Raw genomic sequence first — 25,838 nt, 5'->3', positions numbered from 1 at the left:
CAGGGCCTCAGGGGTCACTGCCGAGCCCTTTGTGAGGCTGGGGGTCGCTGTCCAATGCTGGGTGGGTGACGGCCAGTCCCGCCTTTGCTCTCCCCAGGGCCCGCCGCTCCTGCAGTGACCGCTCGCTCAGCTCCACGGACGTTAGACTGTAGCCGTGTGCAGAGGATGGCAGTGGAGCTGGTGGGGGAAGGAGGCCAGGGCTCGGGGAGGCAGCGATGGGGAGTTGTTGACCTGGGTTAGGCCAAAGGCACACAGGGACGGGAGGCAGCCACTAAGGGGGCTGTCAGAGGCTGGGGGAGCGGGTAGGGCCTAGGGGCCAGAGCCTCCAGGGGAGTGAAAGCGTGCCGGTCCAGACTGTGGCCATGTGCACCAGACACTAGATGGACATTTGGTCTGGCGGAGTGGTTGAAGCCCAGGGCTGGGGCCAGGGATTTAGGGGGTGGGTCTCCAGGGGCTGAGTTTCAGCAGGGTCCCTCGGGAGGGCCCTGGGCGGGACTCCTCTGTGAGGTCTGGGGGAAGCCCCTGGCGCCCACCCCAAGCCAGGGTGGAGAGGCTGTGTTCCCGCACCTTTCCCGGCGCTGCCCCCACCTGAGGCTTTGCAGGCGGCACCCTGGGAGCTGCAGGACGGCACACAATTAGGTCGCCATAGTCCCCGACAGCTGGCAGCCACTGAGGTCCAGGGTAGTCAGCGCTGGGCTCTGCTGGAGCAGGCCAAACACATACTGGGAGCCTCCTGGAGGCCCAGCTGCTGCACCCTCGCGGGCAGTGCTGACCGCAGGAGCTGCCATGGGAGCCCCCGTCTCCCCCTTGGTCCCTTCCAGGCCGGCCCTCACCTGAGTGTCTGCAGCCGGCACTGGGGTCAGGCCAGGCCCTCACTCAGCGCATGCAGGCCGGCCTCGCTGAGCCAGCTGTGGAAGAGGCCCAGCTCCGTCAGGGCCTCAGAGAGGTCTCTGCAGACCAAGTCGGGCAGTTTGCAGCGGGACAGCCTGTGGTCAGGAGGTACATGGGTCCCCAGCCGTGCAAGCTGCCCACTCCCTGGGGGCTGAGGTTCAGTCTGCAGACGTGCTGGCTGCACACCTGCCTCCCTGGGCCCCACAGAGCGTCTCCTGCCCTTTGTCACCATGTGTGTCCCTGCTGGACTGCACTCCCCTCTTCCCTCAGGGCATTCTCCACCAGCTTCTGGATGAGCCAATAAGAGACCTTGTTCTTAATATGTCTAACTCCATATAGTCACCCACCAAGTGCAGGTGGGCTGAGCTCATTTAGTTAGCTGGGCATTATAAACAATGCTGCGAGGAACATCTTCACGCACTTAGCCGGGCAGCAGAACTAATGGGCCAAGTGAGCTGATCACTGTTTCGCCTCCTGACGTTTATGTCAAGGTAAGTTACCCTGTGTCACCACTGACACGGGGCTGCCTAGTTCACCACGTGCCCCTTCGGTACTAGTTCCTACAGCCTTTCTTACTTTCTGCTTACTTGGTGGTGGTGAACAGTCCTTGGAAAGATTATGTACTAAGTACTGCCTCATTAATCCTCGCATCAACCTTCTGAGGTGGAAGCTACTGGCTCCATTTCCCAGGGGAGGAGACTGAAGCTCAGACGGCGGACAGGCCTCAGAGCCCGCGCCCTGAACGCCTTCCATATCTGCTTGTAAGAATCCAGAGGGGCCGCCCAGCAGTTCACAATAGCACTGAGCAGCCTTCCTTGGGGAGGGAAATACGGTCTGGCCTGCTTTACCCCTCCCCCAGGATGCTCAGCTGGACTCTGCTTCCCACTCAGACCGGGGCCAAGCCCTCTGTCCTAACTAGCACCTAAGCTGGTGCTGGAGCCCTGCCCCCATCCCCTCTTCCCTCCTCTGTCCTGTGTGGGCAGAGCCTGTCGACCCCAGCAAGGGACACCAGAGGCCACAGGTTCTCAGCCTGTCCTCTCAGCCATCCCCAGACAGGGCCACACCTCTGTCCCTGCCCAGGGTGTCCTGCTCTGCATCCCTTCCAGGGGAAGGGCTGGGGGCATGTTCACTCACATCAGGGTGTTCAGACCACACTGTCGGTCGGTCCACTCACAGAGTGGATGCAGTGGGGAGCCCAGGAGTTTTCTCATGGTGGTTCGAGAGCTACTAAGAGAGAAAGGAAGGTGAAGGCCCCAGCCCCTTCCAATCCCTCACTCCCACAAAGGACTCCTTCCTATGGTCCTGAGGTATTGGAGCTGCTTCTGCCCTCACCCACAAGCTGGGCCAGGACCCTCCTCCCTCTTCATCCCAAGCCCAGAGTGAAACCACTCAACTGTGACCACAAGTACCTCCCCACTGAAGCTGTCTATGTGAGTCCCATGGAGGCATGTCACCTGCACACACCAGGTAGGCCTGTCCTTGCACCTGCAGTGGGCAGCCCCAGCCCCTGTCAACGTCCTGACATTCATTCTCCCAACAGATGCTGAGCACCTGAGTCAGGTGCTGGGTTGGAATTAACTGCACAGAAAAAACGGCACGAGCTTTGCCCCTGGAGGAGCAGAGGGTCTGGTGGAGGAGATGGGCACGGGCAGATGTCATGGCATACGGTGGTCAGTGGGGCATTTCTGAGGCCAAAATGGTCTCAGGCCAGCTGGGATGGCTTGGAGAGGCTTTGAGGATAGGCAGTGAACAGTATTCTGGGTGGAGGGAACAGTAGAAGCAAAGGCTCAGGGCACAGAGGGCGTGGTATACGCCAGGACTTCTTATGAGAAGGCATCGTGGTGGGTGGGGGGCTGCTGGGAGGGTTGCCTCGGATGTGGGTGCTGAGGTGCGGGGCATGGTGTGGACACCCTGGGAGCTGCCTTGCAAGGAGGTGGGAAAACCAGCCTGAAGTCGTGCCTCTCCTCTCGGGAGCAGGTGTCAGGTCTGGACACACTCCCCAGGCCCAGATGGACACTTCAGTGCATAAGATGCACATATGCCGCACACAGAGGGCCTGCAGGAGAGGGCCGCCCTGCTCTGGGGACTCACGAGCTGCCTCCCAGGCTGCCCTGTAGCCACTTCATCAGGCTCTTCTTTTTCTTCTCCTGGGCAGTGGCCAGTCTGCAGCTAACCAGCTGCAGGGCCTGCCCCGCCGGGCAGCACAGCACGCAGTAGCTCGGGACGGCCAGGTCCATTCTGCTGAAGTGCACTCACTCCAGTGCCAGCTCAGGAAGGCCGCGCAGGGCCTGGTGCACAAGGGCGCCCTCCTGCGTCTCGTACCGGCAGTACAGCAGCTCCAGCAGGTCGCTGAGCTCTTCGCCCTCCTCCTCCTCTGACTCCCCAGCGCCCCGGAGCGCTTGGGTCCCCTCGGTCCCCTCTGGTGCCACCCTAGGGCAGCCCTGGCCCTGATCCTGCACCCACCTCAGGACATCCTGCTTCCCGCGCTCTGAAACCGCGCAGCTGAAGTGGTGCTCGATGTCGCGCATCCTCTCTGTGTTCAGTAGCCCGAAAAGGAAGCGCGTAGTGAGCGCGAGGTGGCCACGCAGCTCCGGGTGCCCCCGCAGAAGTGCCCCTACGCCGCCAGCAGGTGTCTGGGGAGCCCTTCGTCCTCCAGCAGGTAGGACAGCACGGCTAAGAATTCCTGGAAGGTCTGGTCGAGGAACCGGTAGGTGACCTCGGTTTCCAGCACGCCTGTCACATCTTCTTGCTGAGAAACTGCGCCTGGACTTTGGAGCCGCAAAGCTCCAGTCGTTCCAGGTCCTTCTCAGAGACCTGCGCCCTGCCCCCGAGGACGCCTTCGCAGGCCAGGCGGCACAGCTTGTGCAGCTCTTCCTGCAGGCGGGGTCGGTCGGCCGCGGGCGCCGAGCTCAGGACGCTGCCGATGAAAAGCGGGTACACGGACGTGGTGGTCTTGGAGGTGCGCGACAGGTCAGGACCTGGAGCAGCTGGCGCAGAACGGGGCACACGGTCCAGCACACGGCGAAGCACAGCGAGAACAGCGTCTCATTCTCCTTCGCGCAGCGGCAGGCACGCTCCGCCCTCCACTCGTCCTGGAAGAACCTGTAGAAGTACTTCTTCTTGTCCTTGTCGGAGGGGCCGCGCACCTCGGCGCGCTGCGGGGAGCACAGGCGGCTCTGCAGCCTCCCGGGGGCGGCGGCGCGCGCGGTCACCAGCACGCGGGCCGTGGGCAGCAGCGCCTTGCTCGGCAGGCCGCCCAGCATCCGCGCGCCGCTCGCGGCCTCAAGGGGGTCTGTGCAGGGCGCGGCCTCGGCGGGCCCTGGCGCCGGCAATTCGTTCACGCCGTCCAGAATGGACAGCAGCCGCGTGGACTGCGCTAGCATCTGCCGCACCGGCGCGTTGCGGTCGGGATACTGGTCCAGGGTCAGGTCGGCCAGGCTGCACGTGCGCGGTCGCTCCAGCATCTCGCGGCAAGACACAAAGAAGGCGAAGTCCACCTGGCCGTGGTACACCTTGCCCGCCGCCCAGTCGTACAGGATTTTCCTGGCCGCCATGGTCTTGCCGATGCCCGCCGGGCCCTGCAGCACCACGGTCGGCGGTCCCTGGCCCTCCCCGTCGTGGCCGAGCAGGCGGTTGAAGGTGTGGGTGTCGGATCGCCGAGCGCGCTTCGGCTCCGGCTCTTCCGCGGGCCCCGGAGCCTCGTGCTCCAGGGCAGCGCTATCGGGCGCGATGAGCAGTTTGGTGAAGCGCTCGCTCATCTTCACGGAGCGAGCGTCCCTCTCCTTCACCTTGGCGTGCTGCCGCAGCACGTGCTCTCGGTATTTCTTCTTGTACTCTTGGGGGCAGGGAAGGGCCGGACAGAGGAGAGGGGAACAGGGGGTCGAGGAGGAGGCGGGCTGTGTCAGCCGACTCTCAGGGGCCTGTTTCCCTCCCCGCCGGGCTCAGACCTCAGTTTCCCCTGTTGCGCCACAGTCCCCCTCCCATCCGCGCTCCTCCCTGGGACCAGCTGTCAGGAACCTCCGAGTGACTTCGAGGACACTCGTACTCCAAACCCAGGGCTCAAGGCCCGGAAAGCTCGGGGCCTGCGCCTCCCGCCGAGAGAGACCTAACGGACGCGGAGAGCAGCGCCTAGGAGCTGAGGCCGAGCCCTGGAAGGGAGGACTGCTGTGAGGCCCCGCCGACTGTGCGGTGCGGGGAGGGGCGCAATCAGGGGTCGGGGCCACCCGCAGGATCGGAGCCCTGGGGCCCGCGAACTTGTGGACGAAGCGCGCCCAGGCCGGAAGAGCTCCGGGGCTTTTCTGGGGAAGTGGAAGGATGGGGGCCTGTGGCCAGGACTCTGCCCAGGCGGGAGGGAACGGAGGGCGGGGACCCCGCGCTCACTCCGCAGCCGCTGCTCCTTGAGCAGCGTCGCCACATCACGCACGCCCGCCCTCTTCAGGGTCTTTCGCGCCGCGTCCAGCGCGCGCTCCGGCCCGTCGAAATGGATCAGGTGCTCCGCGAGGTCCACGGCGTCCGTGCCCTCCAGCCGCCCCCACGGTTTGCGGCGGCCGTGCAGCGGCGCGTCCCGCAGCTTGTGGCGGAAGCGCTTCAACCGCTCCTGGCTTAGGTCTTCAAGCGCAGCCAGGAGCACCTCCCGGGCGGCGGCAGCGCGGGCCTCCGTGCTGAGGGCGGGCGCACGGGGTTAGCACGCATGCCGTGCCCCGGTGACCCCGGCCCCTCCCCGCCGCTCCGGACCCCAGCCCCGGGCGCCCACGAGCGGCAGGGGCTTAGACGCGGCCCCCATCTATCCAGGTGGCTCCAGGCCAACGCTCGATAGCGCTCTACCGGGAGGGTCGTCCTCTCCTCCCAGCACCCCTACGGAGGACTTCGCTCCAAGGCGTTCCAAAGCTTTGGGCGGGCACTGGCCTCCTCTGACCCCAGAGTTAGGGGGTGCCTTCCTGCTCCGCACCTACCTTTCTGCTCATTCTTTTCCACGCATCCAGGTCAAACGTCCAAGATAAGATGTCTACCAGGGCCTGTGCTCTCCCCTTTCCTCCTTTTCCCTCCTTTCCCTCCGTTCTCTTACCCAGGAGCCCGGAGCAGTTGGCCTCAGCAGGGAGCTGGACTCACCACCTGGTCCAGGCTGTGTTCCGGAATTGCCCAGGACATCCGTGCTCACTGGACCCTTTGGTGAGGCCCAGCCTGAGGGCCTTGCACCAGAGGCAGAGACTGAGCCCCTGGTGGAGGACAGACTCCACAGATGCCCTCTGGGGGGATGGAGTCTGCGGAGGAAGGATGTGTGAAGGACACGGGGCGGGGCGTGAAGCCCCAGGAAGGCAGCAGGGGGAGGTGGAGGACCCAGAGGGCTGAGGCCAGCCGCACTCACCCAGAGCGGGAGCCTCTGGCTGGTCTCCAGAGTCTGGCCCCGAGGTCTAGCACTCAGGGGCAGAGGTGGGGATCAGAGAGGCGACCCCTCCCTAGCCTGACTGGAGCCATAGCCTGGGGGCATTGTCTGGCCCCGTCCATGCCCCAGACCCAGGTGCTCTAGCTTGGCCAACACTGAGATGTCTGTCCGACAGTCACCAAGCTCCCAAACTCAGGCACCGTGGCACCTTCGCACGACCGGTGTTTAAGAGCTCTGCTCAGTGACCTTTGGTTTTCTACTGTTCCTTTATTCAGTTCACGTTCTCTAAGAACCCATGGGGTGTGGCAGCGAGGCATGGTTGTGAGAGGTAACTGCAGAGCAAGGTGGGCTGTATGGAGGAGGTGGCTGGCTCAGAACAAGACCTTAAACTTTAAGGCCTCAAGATTGGTTAAATTCTGAAGGCAGAGGTGAGCGAGGGCTTCCTAGGTAGAGGGGGCAAAGGAGGGACATGCACAGTGTCACTGGGGAAAGGAAGGCTGTCACCCGGGAGCCAGGAGAAAATGGGACAGGGAAGTGCTCTGCGGCCTCCCAAACCTGGCTTAAGCAGGCTGATGGGAAGAGCTTTGGACGTGAGGCATGTGTGTGACTGATGGGTGACCGCGTGGGACCCCAGGAACGCGGGTTTCTACTGACAGCGTCTGCCTGTGTGTAATGTGGGTGTGTGTGTATGTCTGTGTCTGCTGGTGTGGCCACCCCAACACTGTGTTTGCGTAAACGTATCTATGGTAGGCTATACGACAGTCCCCAAAGATATCAGCTCCTAGTTCCTGGAACCTGTGAATGTTCCCTGAAACGTCAAAAGGGGCTTTGCAGGTGTGGTTAAATTCAGGATCTTGAGATGGGGAGATTATCCTGCATAGTTATTATTGAATGTCATCACAAGTGTCATAGGATGGAGACAGAGGGCGCTTTGGCACACAGGCAGAAGGCAGTGTGACACTGAGGCAAGAGGCTAGGCTGCAGGCTTTGAGGATAGAGGAAGGGGCCACGAGGCAAGGAGCACAAGGAACACAGCCCTAGAAGCTGGAGATTCAGCTGGGAAGGAAGACATTCTCCCCTGGGGCCTCCAGAGGGAGAGCGGCTGAGCCATCACCTGGGCCTCAGCCCAGTGAAGCTGACTTTGGACTTCTGCCCTCCACGACTGTAAGAGAATACATGTGTGTTGTTTTCAGCCGCCGAGTTTGTAGTAATGGCTAAGCAGCCACAGGAAACGAACACAGTATGTCTCTGAGTGTGCATTTCTGTGAGAGTGTGTCTGCAAGAACAGGGGCTGCGGCATCATCACTGCCTTTCAGGCTCCACAGGTCATCCCTGTGTTCAGTCCTGCTTCCTTCAGGAGCCTTGAGAGCTGCCCTTGGGGAGGGAACCCAGAGTCCTGGGAGCCTCTGTTCTGCTGCCCCTTCCCCAGGAGGAAAGGGTCCACAGAGGTTCCCATTCTACCTACGAGTTTTGTTTCTATTTAAGACAGACAGTCCCCACCTCTCCCCAGGAAGGCGCAGGGAGAAGGCGAGGCAGGCTCTGTTCATCCGCACTCACACCTCCCCCAGGGCGCCCTCCTCGCTCTTTCCTGCTCCTAAACTCCTGCTGCTGCCCTCCACATGGGCAGCCTCCCGGGCACAGAGCAGGATGGGTGACGGGAGAGCCTGAAGGACACACCGCCAGCACACTTCCTGGTGGGAGGGGCACTCTGTGCTTTTTAAAGAACGTGAACAGGTCTCTCTTGTTCCCACAGAGGCCTGAGAGGACGGAGCCGTGTGCCTGCCTGGTGTGTTGGAGCAGCCCCACCTGGGCCAGGCCCAGAGCAGGGATGAGACCCTCCCTCCAGACCACAGTGTGGGCAGCGCCCAGCAAAGCAGAGGAGGGGGCAGGGTCTCCGAAGAGTTAGGGTCCTGGAGACAAGCCCTGAGCAACGTCTGGCCTCAGTTGCCAGAGCCCTGTGAGCCCTGTGTGGGGTCCCAGATGCTTCGACTTGCCCCTGACTTAGCTCCTCTGACACGCTGGGATTCTGCAGAGGGGGCTTTGCCAGGGAAAGCAGCAGCCTAGACTGCGAAAGCAGTTGTTTTAGAGCTCAGCTGTGGACAGGATCTGGCCCTGCACAGCGCTGGGCCATCACGGGGCCCCTGGCCACAGCCCCATCCTGAAGACCCAGGGCGGCCCTCACTGATCCCCTCGTTGAGCCTGAGATGCTGCGCAGACGGATTTCGCACACAGGCCGCGGCTGTCTCTCCTAAATGCACATTCACTTTTCTCTCTCCAGTGTGAGTTCTCTTTTTTTTTTTTTTTTTGCGGTGCGCGGGCCTCTCACCGCCGTGGCCTCTCCCGTTGCGGAGCACAGGCTCCGGACGCGCAGGCTCAGCGGCCATGGCTCACGGGCCCAGCCGCTCCGCGGCATGTGGGATCTTCCCAGACCAGGGCACGAACCCGTGTCCCCTGCATCGGCAGGCGGACTCTCAGCCCCTGCGCCACCAGGGAAGCCCTGTATACTTATTTTATATAAAACTATATATAAACACACACACACTCCCCCATGGGAAACTACTTTATAACCTGGACTACAGTGCTTATTTGCAGTTTCTTTTGCCTTTATTCTTACGGACTCCACTCATTTTTAAAAAATATTATGTATTTATTTATTGTTTGCCGTGTCTGGTCTTGGTTGCGGCGTGAGGGCTCCTCACTGCGGCGCGCCAGCTTCTCTCTAGTTGTGGCACCCAGGCTCAGCAGTTACGGCACGTGGGCTTAGTTGCCACGCGCCATGTGGGATCTTAGTTCCCCAACCAGGGATCGAATCCACATCACCTGCATTGGAAGGTGGATTCTTAACCACTGGACCACCAGGGAAGTCCCAGACTCCACTCATTTCTGAAGTTACTTAAGTCACCACCTTTCCCCCACTCCCTTCCCTGAGATTCATTCGTACATATGTAATATGGTTAGATTCTTTCATGACATACACTGTGTTAGCCCTTGGATCCCCTGACATCCCAAGTGGTATTTTTAGTTTGCAGACATTAATGTTCACTCTTTGTGCTGTAAAGTTCTATGAATTTTGACAGGTGCATAATGTTGTATATCTACGTGGTGCCCGGATCCTGGTTTCTAGTGCCATTCACCAATAAAAGGGACCAGGGTTCCTTGGCTTATTCTAGCACTGGGGCAGAAAATATACAAGGAGAGTCTGGAGCATTTTACAGTGCCAGTAAGTAAGAAAGTGTTCAAAACAAATTAAAAAAAAAAAACCCAAAAAACTCAGTAATGAAAAGGGTATGCCAAGGGGACACAGAAGCCAAAAGAAAGAACTCCCAACACCAAGTCTGGAAACATTTGAGCAACAAAATGAAGTACTATTGATTATAATCCAAGGCATAAGACAAATACCCATGAGTCCATACTGATGTGTCTGTGCCCTTGATAGTCTGTGCCCTTGACATGATGTGATGAGAAGGGTGCTTTACCTCTGTGGTCGTCCTCCCCAACCCCATAACCCCAGAGAATCCTGAGAAAAACAGGAGACAAGTTCCAATAGAGGGGTACCCTATGACATACCTGAACAGTTCTCTTCAAAACCGTCCAGGTCACCAAAGACAAGGAAAGCCTGCGAAACTATCATAGCCCAGAGGAGCCTAAGGAGATGTGACGAGTGACTGTCATGTGGGGCCCTGGATAGGGTCCTGGAATAGGAAAAGGACATCAGAGGGAAACTGAGGAAATATGAATAAAGTATGGACTTTATTTACTTAATAATGATGTATCAATATTGGTTCATTGATCGTGACAAGTGTAGCATACAGTTGTATTAGTCAGGGTTCTCCAGAGAAACAGAACTAACAGGATATAGATATGGGTAGAGATTGATTATAAGGGATCGGCTCACATGGTTATGGAGGCTGAGAAGTCCTGAGAGCTGCAGCTGGAGAGCTGGACTCAGGACACCCGACCATTAGCTCCGTCCTGAGAGCCGGCAGGCTTGAAACCCTACATGAGCTGATGTTTCCGTTGAGTCTGAAGCTAAGAAAAGACCAATGTCCCAGACTAAGCAGTTGGGCAGCAGTCCCTCTCACTCATGGGAGGGTCAACTCTTTGTTCTATTCAGTCCTCCGACTGGGCAAGGCTCACCCTCATTTTGGAGGGCAACCTGCTTTACCCAGTCCACCAAATGTTAATCTCCCCCAGAAACACCGTCACAGATACACCCAGAACAATGTTTGATCAAATACTGGGCATCATGGCCTAGCCAGGCTGACACATAAAATTAACCATCACACTGAGAGAACTGTGAAAATGCCCTACCGACTGGCTCCATGTTTCTCTGTGGGCACGTCCCGTCCCGTCCCGTATGAAGAGGGTAGAAGCTGAGTTTCAGAGGAGGGGCATGCAAAGCAGGGAGGGGGGAGGAAGGGGGCAGCCCGCCCCTCGCAGAGTCTCTACCCATGAGCTTCAGTTTCGGTAAATTCTGCAAAACCTAAGAAGTACTTAGTGGAAGTGTGTTTTTCTAGATTAAAGGAGGGGGCTGAGTTTTGCAACCTGGATGAGATTTTAATTTTTCGGAAAGTGCTCATTTAGTTTTGAATGAAGTTATGAAGCATAAAGTTTTTATATGACATGAAAATGGTTCTCAAACTTGACTGTGCATCAGAATTCCCCGGGTGGGGGAACGTCTTATAACAGATGACTGGGACCACCCTGGAGTTTCTAACTGATTTCTAACAAGTTCCCAGGTGATGCTGCTGCTGCTGGTCTAGAGACCACACTTTGAGAACCTGCGTTTTATGTGGTGAAAGTAGGTTTCCAACGCGATAAAAGTAAGATGCGAATGTTTGCATTTGTGTGCATTTTTTCTGGGTCCTTGACGCTAAAGATGCCTGCTGCAGAGGGCGGCGCCACACGGTCAGTGCCTTTCTTCAAGAGCTTCTGTGGTTCCGAGTGTGGACACAGGGCGGTGCCATGTGTCCACAGTGTCCACCCCAGACCTTCCAGGTGGCCTTGCAGCTTTGCAGGGGAGGGTGTGCACGGTGGCTGGTCTACCCCCCATCCCCGCCTCTCCCCACCCATGGGCAGCAGGGACAGGTCTAGGGTCTAGATCTAGATCAGAGCTGGATCCATAGATACGTGCTGAGGATGAAGGAGGGACACTTCTGTCCACCAGAGCCCTGGAGAGCTCTTGCTAACCCTAACCTGTCCAGGACAGGCCAGAATAGGCCTGGCTGGCCCCAAGCCCTGTTCCCTCTCCATGGCTCAGTTTGTCCAGCTGTTACAGGGGGCCCTCGTCCCCACCCTGCACCCCCAGGGCCTTTCACTACCTTATTCAATGTGACCGCCACTTGGCCACCACTGCTTTCTCCATGGGGCACATCGTTTTCTTTCCAGGAAAAGGCAGACCCCAGTGGAGAAGGCTGGTCCAGTACACAGGGCTGCACTCTGGTTGGGGGGGTGGTCAGCACGGCTGTGGGCATGAGGGAGAGGCTGGGCCAGGCTTCCCACCCCTGGCAGCCTGGGTGTGGGTGCGGGCAGCAGGGATCTGCAGAGAGTTTGGTTCTGGGGACTAAAAACCTGGTTGGGGTGTGGCCTGAAGCGGACTGCCATGGGTGGTAGGAGCCCCAGAAGCTGCATGAATGGGAGGCGAGCAGGGCAGGTTTGCGCTTGGAAAGGTTGGTGGGAGGGAGGTGGACGTGAAGGGGCTGGAGCTGGTGTGGCTAGGTTGAGCACAGGCCTGCGAAGTCTCTCTCCCCTGGAGGGCGGCCCCCAGCTCCCCGGTCCTGGTGCTCACCCAGGCCTCACCCATCAGCGCTGGGCTGGCCAGGGCCTTGCTTGCTAGACTGGGGCTGACACCCCGGAGCACAGTGGGCACTCTGCTGCCCAACCCCCGCCTACACGCCCACCCCACTCAAGCCGGGATGGGTGGAGAAGGAGGCCTGCCTCAGAACCAGGCCTGCGTGAGGGGGGCGGGAGGTCTTATCTGTGAAAGAAGAAACACCGCAGGCCGGGTGACTGACCCTCTGATCCACAGCCTTATCCCCAACTGGACCCCAAAGCTATAATTAAAGGTTCAGGCGGAAGGGATTATTCGAGAGGAGCGGGAGAGCCCCCCACAGCCTGAGGCTGGCACCGAGGCCCAGCGTGGCTGAATTAACATTCAGGACACACTCCCACCTCTGGCCTCCCAGGACTTGGCTCCTTCCTGGGAAACCAAGTCACAGGAAGACGGTCAGGCTGGGGCCCTGGAAGGTGGGGCTGGGAGCCCAGAAGCGAGTCCCGCATTTAGAACAAGCATGGTTTCTAGGGAAGGGCAAGGTAAGATGGTGTTCCTTGCGGAATGTAGTCACATCACCGATTCGCCAGCAGGCCGACTCGGGTGTGATCACCCTTCGTGAGGATGGAGACTGTGGCTGAGCCTGGGGGCTTAGGACTGACGTGGTCATTATGTCCTGCTGCTGCTTGGCTCCTGGGCTCGCCCCGACGCTGATCTGGTCTGGAGACAGCCGAGGAGCACGCTCTGGGATGTGGCCTTTATCACTCTCACCGATAACCTCTTAGTCATTCTGACGGTGGAGTGTGATCCCGCAGTCTCCTGTCATGTCTGATTCAACTCTGCATTCCTCCAGTCTAACCCAATGCCTGGCATAGAGCCCCGGCTCACTCAGCCTCCTAGCTGCCCACCTGTCCATCCGTCCATCCATCCATCCATCCAACATTGAAAACCGGATCTAGGCCCCAAAGACTCCGTGGTGAACACACCAGTCCCCGACCTTGTGGGGCTGACACGGCAGCTAAAACAAGACACGTCTGAGGAGACATCGTTTGATCAGGGCCTGCATGACCTGAAAACACATGAAAACATGAGGGAAGGGCTCCCAGGCTCAGGCACCAGCATCGGGTGGAGAGGGGCCACAGCAGGGATTGGGCCTGGAGGCTGCTGGTCTGAGGCCCCTTCTCTCCCAGTTCCAAGCAGGTCTCCTGCCAAGCCCTGTGACAGGAGTGGACAGCTGAGGCTGCCTCCCTGAGCTATAAAAAGCCCCAACAAGCAAGTGCGCAGAGGCCACGCCAAGCACACACCGGGACTTCACTAGGCTAGGGAGGAGCTCGGCCCCGCAAGCATGCTGAGGTTGGCTCCCGCCGTCAGGCTGCTGAAAGCACCCCTGGGGGGCTGGGTGGTCCCCAAGGCACACATCTCTGACAAGCCGGCCAGAACACCCACTTCTCCAACGGTAGGTCCCGCCAAGGCAGTGGGGCATGGGGGGCGGGGGTGGGGGGGGTGGCCTGACCTGGGCAGGGGGAGTGGGCAGTCCTGAGATGTTCTCAGGATGAGGTGGGTTTGGGGCAGGACACAGAGGGGAGAGGGGTGTCCTCTCAGGCCTGCATGTAGAGGGGATCCTGGTGCTAGGTCTCATTCCCTTGGCTGGAACAGTGTCCCAAGTCCAAGAAAGGGGTCCCTGCAGCCATCACCTGCAGGCCAGACTCCCAAGGCAGCCTGCTGAGTCAGTTGGGGGGTGGGAGGCTCTCTGTTCTCAGGCCCCTACTTGCCGTCTGGCAAACAGTGGTGCTGACGGCTGGGCTTGGAGGGCGCTCAGTGCATCTCGTTTACAACCCGTTAAAGGGGAAGAGTGGGCTGGTCTGAGGGTCTGTGAGAGTACAGGTGAAAATGCAAACCTGTGACCCTGGAGCTCCAGGAGAGTCAACAACTATCTCTATTTTAAGCATAAACAAACCAAGGTCTAGAAGGTCATCTGCCCAAGGTCATAGGACTAGGACTGAACACGTTTCCTGTTCTGGAAGCGTCGCTCTGAAACCTCTGCGAGTGAAAGTCTAAAGGAAGGATTGGTCTCCAACCTGGTGTCTGATTCACTTGGGGGAGGGGTGGGGCGACTGGTCCAGGCTGCTTCAGGAAGAAACAATGAAGGTGAAGTATAGCCAGTGCTTCAGAGCCTGGCTCTGAGGGTGCAGGCACTGAGAAAGAACACAGGGTGGCGGGTGGGACGGCCTCTGAACACACGCGTGCACGTGTACGCGCGCGCACGCACACGCACAGGGAATCCCACCCAGGCTTTCAAACGGGATCGCCACTCAGCAACTTAACACGTGCCTGCCACGCAGTCCGCAGGTGACCGGAAGGGTGCACGTAATGCCTGGTGGGAAGGAGTTCAAGGCCCAGGCACAGGCCAGGCTCTTGGGCAGGGCTGGGGCTGTGATGAGAGGCCCCCCCTACAGACTGGAGCCCAGTAGGCTGTCCTCCCTCATGACCGCAGGGGTCACTGCTCACACCTCGCAGGTCTCTCCACCTGACACCCGGTAAGTCTGTCTGGGGCAGACGGCGTGAACACGGCTGGGCCGAGGGTCCAGGGCAGCCTGTCTAGCTCTCCACCCTGCTCTGGTTAGGCCCCAGGTTCAGAGGCAGTCAGCCTGGGCCTAGTGGACTCATGCGTTTTCTCAACGCAGGAGCAGGCCATCGGGCTCTCTGTGATGTTCCTCGGCTTCCTGATCCCCGCGGGCTGGGTCATGTACCACCTGGAGAGCTACAAGAAGAGCTCCATAGCATGAAGCCTTCACGGTCACCGCTCCAGGCACAGACTGGAAGATCGGATTAAACCATCCTTCCTCCTAACGTTTCCTTAGTGATTCTTTGTGTATGTGCATCTCCACCCCGCACCGCCCGCCCCGACGCCCAGCACCTGGCTGTCTGCGGGCTGGTTCCTGTCAGCACCCGGGCACTGAGGCCACAGAAGCTGCCAACTAGGTGGCAATGGGGTAGACACCTGTCAGAAGGAATAGACACCACGTCTCTCTGAGCAACAATAAAGGCAGGACTCGCTTCCTTGGCTGCCGTGCCCACCGCCCTCTGCTCTGGCTCTGCCCTGTGCCCTGTGTGGGCAGGGATGCCCTTTCCTCAGAGCAGAGGGTGAGGAAAACCAAGGCCAAATCCCCACCAAGCCCTCCCTAGGTTCCATCTCCTGCTTTTTAATCACTTTAGGCATAGGCTTGACCTGGACGCTAAGCCTAAGGAAACAGAACCACGGAAAGGACAGAGCAAGGCATTAGTTATAGAAACATTCTCAAACCACGCTGGAAAACATGTTCACACAGGTGATGTAATGGAGGCCAACCCTGGAGTGGGCCCCCTGCACACTAGGGCTACCCCCTGTGACTCCGGGGGCGGGGGGCCCACACTCCTGCTACCTCATCACTCAGCCTGGCGGCTCCTCCCCACTGCAGGTTATGGTGACAGCCACAAAGGAGGCGTCTGCCTGTGGCTGGGCACCCCCATCGATGACAGTGCTCTGTGACAGTCTTCACAGCAAGAACAACAGTCCCTACTCCAAACTGAATCCCACCCCCACCCCCAATTAAAGGCAGGTCTTCTCAGCTGCCAGTTTTATCAGCCGTGAAACACCTCTCCAGACAGGTCAGGGCAGGGGAGACTAGGTGAGGATGTCGTGGGCCTGGTGTTCCACCAGCATCTCCATGCTCTTCACGTCGGTGCACCAGAACTCCAGGCGGTCCTTCATCCCCTTGATCTGAGGGCAAACCAGGACACACGTGTGTTAAGGCCCTTGGGAATCACAGCACCTGACGGGGCAGTCCTAAATTTCCAGCTAATCCTTTCGGGCAGCATTAATAAAAAGGACATCAGAGCTGGGAAAGCGGGGTGTGTGAGATGGGATTATCCCAGCCAATTCTTATCAGAAGGACATGAGGAAAAACTTGCATGAAAGAAAACAGGCAAGAATAGAGGAAAGCCACAGGATTAAATTTCCAGCAAATATAAATAAGATGGATATGAGCTCAAATCACGGAACCAGGAAAGTATTTGATCGGAGCACCAAATTAAAGATTAAAAGACATCATCAGCACAACCAGCACTGCTGTCACAATACGCTTTAAATGCAGGGCTCAAATCTCAAGCTTGCATTCAGTTAGGTTCTTTGAAAAGCCCTTAGTCCCTAGAGCAGTAATTCATTCTCCGAAATCTCCTGTCTAATAATGCTTTCTTCCTAAATGGCTTCCATCCAAATGAAACAAAGGCAGCACAGATACAACCCAAAACACCCGCAAAGCTGAACTATGTATTTCAAGCACATCACCTGTTGCAAATCCAACACGCGGGGCTGCACCCAGGTCATGTGAACCCGCTTATCCACCTCGTCAATACTGCCTTTCACCAGCCCCACCGAGAGGGCCTTCATCACCAGCAACTCCACCTGTGCAGAGAGGGGGTCGTGTAAGACACCCTGGTGCCAACACGCACGTACCTGCGGACCCCGCCAGCTGTGAAACACGAGGGGAACGAGGAGCAGTTTCTTTCTGTGATCTCACACAGGAGTCCTGACCGCCCCCGAGGAGCAGCTTTGCTGCTGCACATCCCGAGTCTAAGAACTCTGTACCTCGTTCACGGTGACTTTAGCACTTTCGGCAATTTCTTCAAAGGTGAGTTGTCTGTGATTGGCAGGTCGTGTGAAAGTCATCTGAAAAAAATTTTTGTTTATTAACTATTTTTCCAAAAATAGATTGTCAGAGAACTGATTGATAAGGGATATGTCTGTCAATACTTGCTCTGAAAATACAGATCTTATCAGTACCACACATACTAAAACTTTCTTAATATTAGTCATATATCTTATCTCACTAAGCTTTCAATTCCTAGATAAGAAGGTGAAGCACGCTTTATGGTAGTTTTCTACAAGAGTCACTATTCGTTTCCTGAACAAGTACTTGAGGCTGCCATGTGCCAGGGCTGTACCTGGAGCTGGGGATTCCATGGGGAACTAGAAACACAAAGTCCCTTTTCTCAAGAAGCTTAAATTCTAGTGTGGGAAACCGGATGAGCATGCAAAGAACGGCAAGTGCGATGAGGTGGCAGCTCCCGTAGCGCAGGTGGTCGGGGAATACCTCTCGGAGGCGGCGTCATCTAAGCTGAGAGCCAAACACAAACTAAAAAAGCAAGTGGTGGCAGAGGAAGAGGAAAAGTGCTGGAGAGGGTGCGGGACAGGAGAGCTAGCAGCCCAGCTCAGGCTGCGCCCCGAGGGCCTGGAAGTGGGCGGGGCCTCGCTTACCTCCATGAGACACAGCAACTGGATTTTCCTCAGAAGCTGGGCCTCGCTGGCTGCTAAATCAGGCTGCAAAGCGAAAGGGTACCAGTTACCTGACCTGGCTTTGAGATTCTTTCTACAGCCGTCAACTGAACAAAAAGAAACTGGGCAGGTCCAAACACTTTAGATCACTGAGGCTCATCATTTGCTTCAAGGGATCTGAACTTCACTTTTCTCAGGAAATCATTAGAAGAGTGCTTAGTTGAAGGCCTAAGGATTTTCCAAGACAAGGAGTTTACAAGGTAGGATTTGTGCTGCTGTCACCAACACCAGGGGGCAGGGCCACAGGGTGTATGCAGGTGCTGCAGGAGGGCTCCTCGCGAGGAAAGGCGGGGAGGGCACAGCCGACGCCTGAGCGGGTCTGGGTGCACTGCCTGCTCAGTCAGCTGGGTGTCAATGGGGCCTCTGAGGGACACACCGCTGGAGTTCCGGAGACTTATTCTAAACTGAAAGAGCAAGTTACTAATTTGTCACAAAAAGTGGCACTGTCACGAGAACCAGAATGCACCTTCTGCACAACCTGTACAATCTCCTTGCAGTTGTGTCTAAAGGCTATTTGCTGAGCACAGAGCCAAACCGTGGAGAGCGGCTTCCTTGACTCAGACGTTTAGTAGCTCAGACCCCGACACGGGCAGCCCTGACAGTGACACTTCTGCTACAGCCATGGACAAGTCAAGCTCTTCAGAAAGAGCCCCTCCCCCTGAACGAGCTCTTGCTGTCTGGACAGATACTGCTGGCAAGCACCTCTCAAGTTCCGACTCTTCCTGACATCTCCGTGCCAGCCGTCTTTCTTTCTGAGTGGCACACCTTCCTGAGACGCCAACACACAGGCCTCGTTAGGCTGGCTGCATCTGCTTTCTTCACAGCCCATTGTTATCTACTCTGTGCCCTTATGTGTGAGTCCTACAAGTTCACCTTGAACTTTGAGAAGATGGAAAGTTCCAGAAAAGTACAAAGACTATAACACAACCATAATTCCTATCACCATTAACATTTTAGTAATTATTTGCTTCTAATAATTTCATTTAAAAAGAATAACCTTACTGTTAAACTTCAAATCCTTGTTAAGTGCTCTCCTCACTGACTCCCACTCAACACAGGCTCCTTCCCTCTCCCCGGCCCCTCCCCCATGCAGACCCCTCTCCCCGCACTCCCCGCACCTCTGCTCCTGTCCCCTCCCCACCCCATGATCTCCCCACTCTCTAGTCACTCACGGGCTCTAGCCCCACGCACCCTGTCTCACTTTGCCAACATGCGGAAAGCTTCCTCTCCCTCTGCTGGGCATATGCTCTTCCATACTCGTCACTAGCTAATTCCTACTCATTCCTAAGGTCACACACAGAGCAGTCCTTCTTTGGGGAAGCTTTCGGTCACACCCCCTCCACCCAACACAGGGGAAGCTCTCTCTGCTTGTGGCCCTGAGCACTGCCACAGTAACCGAGTTACCACAGCAACTAATCAGCGACCGAACCACCTGCTCAATGAGAGCAAAGTGGCGTGTAGAGGGAAGGCGCTCAACAGACAGCGGACACACGGATGAACTCCGCCAGCCCCGCCTGTGACTGACCTGCTGGCCCCAGGCGGTCTTCAGAGTCTGGAATCGCTCTACATTGCCGCTGTTAAAGGCATAGAGGGTGTCAATCAGCCACTGCCGGTCAGTGTTCCTCAGTGACTCTAGCACGGGGTGCATGAGCTGTGAGGACGGAGACGGTCAGCTGACAAAAAGTCACAGTGTCCCCTGTGTTCAGGGATCTGCACCCCAGGCCCACTTACCAGCTCTCCAAAGTTGAAAACTCCCTCGCCAAGAAGTCCTGCTAGTCCCAGCGTGAAAGCTCTCTCTTGCTGCTCAGACACTACGGCAACAACACAGCTCCGGTTACACGCCAGGCACGAGAATCAGTCCCGTTTGGCTTTAGGAGTCTCACATAAAATGTAAAGACACTGTTCTGTGCAATGGTTATATTACAAAGCCCTATGATTAGCCATCTCTTGTAAAGTATTGGATTGACTTAGATCATACCTGGAACCACATAAATGGCTTTTGTGGGAAAGGCACTCGTTGCTTATCTTCACCGAACTATACGTTTTCAGCCTGTCTGCTGCCTGGCGGGTGTGCCCCTCATCCCCTCGCCTGCGTGGGAAGCAGCACCACTTCTTATTTACCTTCAAGCCACCACATTTAGCTTCTTTTGACTAGAACTCTGTTCCCTTATTCTCTTGACACATTAGTTGCTTTTTCCAATATATTTTTCTTGAGATGCAGCAATTGAAACTGTACTAACAATTTTAGGAGTTGCTGGTCCCCTTAGCTTCAACAGTATATTGTGGAAAACATCTAAAATATGCTGAAATAGGCTACATTTCTTTTCTAAACACATATTCCTTTTGCACTTTTCCCAAAAGTCACTGGCCACTTTTCTTTCCACCCCCAAACCCTTGAAAATTCCATAATTTATTCCCCTGGGTCCAGCATTTCAGTTTTTACGACAAGAGTCCCAGGTTCAGGGATCTCACCGTGCCCTCCATCCTGCGAGGGGTTAAGGCACCCGCATCACTGTCCTTCTCACAGAGGCCTCTGACTCAGAGAACACAGAGACCTGGAGAAGGGGCAGTAAAGGGGCTACGAGGTGCGAGCCTCATTTTCACCTGAATTAAACGCTGAAGACAAATACAATGCAGAAACGAAGCTTAAACAACTCTTCCCACCACATGGACTTTCTTCTAAAAGGAATGAACACATCTGAATAATTCCTGAGATTGGCTGCCTCAGGCATGTCACAGCTGCTATGACGTGTGAGTGAGTTCCTCGTGTGACATGGACTTTCTGGCCACGTTACCTGGCAGATCCTTGATGTCAACACAGCCCAGAAACCGCAGCGCATCTTTGTAGTAGGATGCATGGTTTCCGATTGTTTGATAGTATTTACTGGAGAGGTCGTAGAAACGACTGTGAACGGATGTCACCCCAGGGAGGTTATTGAGCATTTCTTCAACATCTTCAATTGTTTCCTACACACAGGAAGTGAAATTGCCTTTCTTTGTAACTTGAAACATTTTTCAAGTAACATATGACAAGATGAAAAGCAAAAGCCACAAATGACTAATTTGACTACGTTAAAATGGAAAACTTCAGTTCATCCAAAACACAGAAAAAAGAACAAAGACAAGCTATAGACTATGAAAAGATATTTAAAGCACATGCAACCCATAGGGGAATATGACCAAGGCTAAGTAAAAAACTCTTAAAAATCAAGAGAAGATAAGCAACACAAAAAAATGGGCAAAAGAAAAGATAAAACGGGCCATTTATAGAAGTGGAGACGTGAGCAGAGTGGTAATCAGTAATCAAGAAACGTAAAGTAAACTTTCAGTGAGACACCATCTCATCTCCACAGATCAGTAAGAGCTGAGCAGCTGAAAATGCCAAGTGTTGAAGGGATGGCGCGTCGGGAGTGTCTGTATGATGCACTGACCACAGAAGTTGGTCTGCTATCCATATTCACACCTATCCCCAAAATTACACTAAAATGAAAGTAAGAAAGGCATAAACACAGACAGGAATCTTCAACAATGATAATTAGGAAGCAGAAAGGGCTGGGTCAATGGTGAATGGCGAGAACCCACGTGCTGTGGACCACTGGAGGCTGTGTGGGCTCCTGCTGGATGGGCGTGCTGTGGTCACACAGGGGAGAACTCTGTTTAAGGGCAACAGGCATCATATCAACAACTTATTCTTAAGTGGTTTTGAAAAGAAAAAAAAAAAAACCACATACACACAGAACAACAAGGCAAAGTGGTGAAATGTCAACAATGGGAGTCTGAGGTAAGGGTAGAGGAGAGTTCTTTTGCTATTTTTGCAACTTTCTTGTAATTTAAAATTATTTAAAAATAAATAAAGAAGAAAAATAGGATTTTTGCCCCCTACAACTTTAAACAACCATAATCTGTACTGCGGCAATCTCACCTTGGTAACTTGTAGGTCCCCGATATTTAATTTTAGAGCTCCAATTGCGGTTTTACATAGGATCACTGCCTCATCGCTACTTTTCACCTAAAGAATCAGAAACAAGGGAGCCTCAGAACTGTGGGCAGCAGACTAACAAGGAAGGTATCTGTACACTGATTTAACCTGCAGGACTAGAGACACACTGGTCTCTAGAGTTGTGAACAGTAAGCACAGACACAAACTATAAGTCAAACATATTTTAAAAGATCTGGCTCAAACTTCACATTTACCTTCTCACGAGTCTTTTCCAGAAAAGTAAGAGCCACATTAGGATCTAGAAAAGAGAGAACAAAGTCAGAAGAACCACCAACAGAGTATCTTTACAGATTAGTTTCGACCAACCAGGACATTTTTAGGTGGGATAATCTTTAGGTTTAGACCGTAAAATACAAAACTTAGAATTTTACATTTTCTACTGAAATGCAAAAGTTCAAATAACTTATACTTCAAGATCATTTAAATTACTATTAGGATCTATTCCTTTATGAAACAAAGTGAGACTCACCAGTCATCTGTCTAACTACATGAAGAATGATTTCTACCAGGGACAAAGGATTCACCCTGAAATACAAACCACATCTTTGAGTGTCAACAAATATCAACGTATCCATTTTCAAAAACAAAAACTGACAAAAGAGTTTTACCTGTGCTCAAATTCACTGATGAAGTTTTCATAAAGCTGTGGAGCCAAAACATGGAGAGGAATTACAGGACGTCTTTCACTCGGCAAAAGCAAAACTCCAGACACTACCATGATGCCCGCACGCAGCAGGCATTGCGTAAATGTTTGCTGAATGACAGGAGACCCATATTGGGGCTTATTAAGTTCACATAAATGATCACCAATCAATTACTGAAGAAAGCTATATTGTTTTTTTTTTTTTCTGGCTTTGGGAATTAGAACCCTACCCTGTGAGAATCTCCCGAAGACCAACTTCTCTATTCGTCCTCCAAAGTATGCTGAGTAAACAGACTATCAGTCTGAAAGGTTCACTAACCTGACAGAGGTCAGAAGGTGGCAGGCTAATTACGTCCCATTATCAAATAGCTTAGCCATTCAGCAAACATTTGAGCACTTACTCAGACCCTTTGCTAGGCACTACAGACAGAGAATGTACAAGACAAAAACTGAGCTTTTAAGGAGCTTCTGGCCTAGTAGAGAAGAGAGACTTGCAAACAAATAAGTGACAACACTGTGAGTTAAAAAGCAAAGAAGAAAGCACATAGCTGGAGCAGCCAATGAGAGAGGTTGCAAATATTCTGCTATGAGTAGAAAGTGATTTAAAGACAAGAAGCCAAAGAACAGAGACGAACAATTATGAATTATCCATAACGATGATACAGAACCTTAGGGAACAAATATTAAGACAGCTCTAATTTATCATTTTCCCACATATTCCAGAAGACAGCATGCCCAGCAAAATCTCCAGACTTACAGACGGTTACAAGTTCCTTTGAACTTGTAAAATGTCAAACTGGTAGATATAAACCACAAGAAAATCTTAGAAGCCCAGACGGTGGAATAACAAAGTGGTAAGCTTCACTGTGAGCACATTTAAAGTAATGTATTCAGGGCAAATAATTCAAACTACCATTATGAACTAGCTTGCAGTTCCAATGCATGAATCAGTTCCTCTGATTCATCCAGAATCCAAGAGAAAGACAACAAGGAGAGATGTCAGGAAAGACTTCAAAGAGTAGGCTACCAGTGAACAAATCTGGGGTGGGGTGGGTTTGTCAGGGGATCTGGGAAAGGCTGGGGCAGAGAGTGTATTTTTCTGTTGACAAAATTCTAGAAGTGCTCTATTACAGAGGCAGCATGATACTAAGCAGCATTCCCCCTCCAAGCCTCCTGTCCCCCAGTGAAGCACATCCTCCACACTGCCCAGGACAAAGCGTTCGGGCAAACAAGCAGCGTCAGTGGGGGAGAGGGGAGAGGAGTGACGGCAGTTATAACAGTTGTCCACCTTCCCTGGTGGTCCAGTGGCTGAGACTCCGCGTCCCCAGTGCAGGGGGCCCGGGTTTGAACACTGGTCAGGGAGCTAGATCCCGAATGCCACAACTAAGAGCCCGCATGCTGCAACTAGATCTCACACGTGGCAACGAAGATCCCTCATGCCCCAACTAAAACCCAGCGCAGCCAAATAAATTAAAATAAAAAAATCTATAAACAATAAGATTCAGGAGCATGCTAAGAGAGAGCATTTTAGGTCGGGATTTTAGAAGGAGCCAGAATGTCTGTGTTTGAATCCTCTTCTGTCACTTATTAGCTGTGATCTATGGCAAGTCACTTAATCTCTTGGTGTCTGCCTCTACATAAAAAAAAAAACAGGACAGAAATAGGACAGCAGTAGTACTTATCTCCCAATGCTGTTACAGGTGAATGAGTAAATGTGTAAAGCACTCAGAACAAACGGCACCTGACACAAAGTGGTGGCTGAACAGGCTTACTGTTATAGATATCAGTATTGTAAAGCCCACCTAGTATTTTAGAAAGTACTGGAACACATTAACATACTCTGACCTAGCACGGCAAATCATTTACCTTAATGAGACCATCTCCTTGGGCAAAGCACGGGTCCTGCACAAAGTCAAGCACCTGAAGTGTCAGCTGATGCCACAACCTGAAAAACACAGGGCTCTTGAGACCTATAACCTAGCGTCAGTCACAGACATCTTCACCCTTGATGGTCCTATCAAATAACAAATACTAACCAGTCTCTACTGTGTAATACAAGAACGCTAAAGCGGATGTGTTTTAAAGCTGAGTTCTTTCCCTGGCTCTGCCACTCAGTGGTTATGTCACCCTGAGATCACTTAACCTCTCTAAGACTCAGTTTCCTCAGCTATGAATGGAGAACACCTTTCCAGACTACCTCAAAGCGTTGAGAGGCTTGACTGGAAACAAGAACTCTGGAATCACACATACCTAATTTGAACTCCTGGCTCTTCTACCTATTAGCTGAGTATCTCAGGGAAGGAGCTTAAACTGAGCTTCAGCTTCCTCATCTTTAAACGGGATGAAGGACTGAATGAGCTAATACAGAAAGCCTCTAGAACAATGACATAGCGCACTTGAAACCAAAGGCTAATTTCTAAGAGTGCAGATAAAATGCTCTGAAAAATACAAAGTGCTACACATGCAACTATTTGCCAAAAACTAAGAATTTTCTCTCAAAAATTGCTAATAGCAGAAGGCTGCTGAACATCATCAAAACACATACTGAGGGCTTCCCCGGTGGTGCAGTGGTTGAGAGTCCGCCTGCCGATGCAGGGGACACGGGTTCGTGACCCGGTCTGGGAAGATCCCACATGCCGCGGAGCGGCTGGGCCCGTGAGCCGTGGCCGCTGAGCCTGCGCGTCCGGAGCCTGTGCTCCGCAGCGGGAGAGGCCACAGCAGTGAGAGGCCCGCGTACCGCAAAACAAAAACAAAAACAAAAAAACCAACACATACTGAATATCCATGTGAGAGGCACTATGCTAAAAGCTAGGGTTGTTAACAGGGAGGTATTACAAGAGGTGTATTTTTCTATGGAACATCACTAAACCAATGCCAGCAACTCATTCGATTCATTTAAAAAGAGGTTATTGCTCAGCAACTGATAATTTAATTGTTCTGAAATTCACCGTTTCTAAGCAAAACTGAGACCTCTCTAGGGGCACAAAGCCCAACATGAAATGCAATAAAAAGTATGGGCCATGGGAGAGGGGAGAAGTGGTTGCACCCCACCGTGTAACCTGAGGCAAAATCAACAGGGGGAAAAAAAATAAACTGCACTGGCCTCTGGTTTATCTGCTCCAGACTGCCGAGAAACATAACTGTAGCTACAGTGCCACTATGACAAAGCTAAGTACAAGACACCGGTATCTGTTATACAAAATGTATGGCAGCCTGACCCCGAAAGGGTGTTTTGCTTGTTTGACTGGAATCAAGAGGTAAAATCAGAGCCCTGAACCGTTTTCGTAAGACCAGAAGGAAGGGGAGTTTCGAAGCCTCAGTCACAGCCCCTCGGTCTGGAAGGCAGTGAACCCTAGATCCCAAAACCCAGCCTATGGCTCTCCTCCTCGGTCCTTGTGGGATGTCACCCCCTCCCTCGTCGGCCCTGCCTTCCGGGGTCCTCAGCGCACCTCCTCGGTCTAGCCTGTCCCCACTCTCTCCACACGGGTCTGAGCGCCCTCAGTCCATCAAGGTCCCGGGCCTCCCCTGTACCCACTCCGTGTCGCTCTCCCATCCCAGAACGCCCGGGTCCCCTTGGCTCGGGGCTCACTTCTTAGTGTAGAGCTCCTCCAGACGGTGCCACACGGCGGCCTGGCCGGGACCGGAGCTCTGGCTCTGCTGTAAGAAGCCGGGTACGTCCTTCATGACGGGAGGAAGACGCCTGGACAGCGGTACTGCGGCGACGGCCAGGCCGCGGGGTAGGGCTGCCAGAAATGCTCACTCACTTCCGGCGCCGCG

At 54.2% G+C, this 25,838-nt stretch overlaps 3 protein-coding genes across 4 annotated transcripts; 1 reads left to right on the top strand and 2 right to left on the bottom strand.

The window, feature by feature from the left end:
- Window positions 1–7: 7 nt before the first annotated feature.
- Window positions 8–12,833, bottom strand: NLRP6 (NLR family pyrin domain containing 6). The gene is given in 13 exon segments (XM_060303759.1): window positions 8–231; window positions 568–617; window positions 834–986; window positions 2,026–2,115; window positions 2,983–3,532; window positions 3,535–3,633; window positions 3,636–3,872; window positions 3,875–4,726; window positions 5,272–5,552; window positions 6,001–6,152; window positions 6,257–6,308; window positions 7,832–7,938; window positions 12,816–12,833. Coding segments are annotated over 13 exon segments (2,865 nt in total).
- Window positions 12,834–13,389: 556 nt separating this feature from the next.
- LOC132597643 (cytochrome c oxidase subunit 8B, mitochondrial-like) lies at window positions 13,390–14,925 on the top strand. The gene is made up of 2 exons (XM_060302663.1): window positions 13,390–13,500; window positions 14,729–14,925. Exons 1-2 carry the CDS (start codon window positions 13,390–13,392, stop codon window positions 14,828–14,830), a joined length of 213 nt encoding a protein of 70 aa, XP_060158646.1. The 3' UTR covers window positions 14,831–14,925.
- A 385-nt stretch (window positions 14,926–15,310) lies between these two features.
- Window positions 15,311–25,835, bottom strand: PSMD13 (proteasome 26S subunit, non-ATPase 13). 2 transcript variants are annotated; one of them, XM_030850896.2, is made up of 13 exons: window positions 25,651–25,835; window positions 23,928–24,006; window positions 22,027–22,061; window positions 21,888–21,943; window positions 21,613–21,656; window positions 21,341–21,427; window positions 20,214–20,385; window positions 19,150–19,229; window positions 18,944–19,069; window positions 17,341–17,403; window positions 16,672–16,752; window positions 16,372–16,488; window positions 15,311–15,804 (listed from the first exon to the last, which is right to left on the bottom strand). In XM_030850896.2, exons 1-13 carry the CDS (start codon window positions 25,743–25,745, stop codon window positions 15,709–15,711), a joined length of 1,131 nt encoding a protein of 376 aa, XP_030706756.1. In that variant the 5' UTR covers window positions 25,746–25,835; the 3' UTR covers window positions 15,311–15,708. The 2 variants fall into 2 exon arrangements, 1 of the variants encoding a protein (XP_030706756.1); XR_009564691.1 differs by lacking the exon at window positions 16,372–16,488 and having other exon boundaries at window positions 16,540–16,752.
- Window positions 25,836–25,838: the final 3 nt, after the last annotated feature.

Source organism: Globicephala melas, chromosome 8 (genome assembly GCF_963455315.2).
Source record: "Globicephala melas chromosome 8, mGloMel1.2, whole genome shotgun sequence".
Lineage (NCBI taxonomy): Eukaryota > Metazoa > Chordata > Mammalia > Artiodactyla > Delphinidae > Globicephala > Globicephala melas.
This window is presented reverse-complemented; position numbering and strand designations above follow the sequence as displayed.

Coding starts and splice junctions, on each gene's coding strand:
- LOC132597643 (XM_060302663.1), top strand. CDS start 13,390: ATGCTGAGGTTGGCTCCCGCCGTCAGGCTGCTGAAAGCACCCCTGGGG. Junction 13,501..14,728: donor GAACACCCACTTCTCCAACG/GTAGGTCCCGCC, acceptor TTCTCAACGCAG/GAGCAGGCCATCGGGCTCTC.
- PSMD13 (XM_030850896.2), bottom strand. CDS start 25,745: ATGAAGGACGTACCCGGCTTCTTACAGCAGAGCCAGAGCTCCGGTCCC. Junction 21,428..21,612: donor TGGAAAAGACTCGTGAGAAG/GTAAATGTGAAG, acceptor CTGATTCTTTAG/GTGAAAAGTAGCGATGAGGC. Junction 15,805..16,371: donor GCGTGTTGGATTTGCAACAG/GTGATGTGCTTG, acceptor GTTTGCCCTCAG/ATCAAGGGGATGAAGGACCG.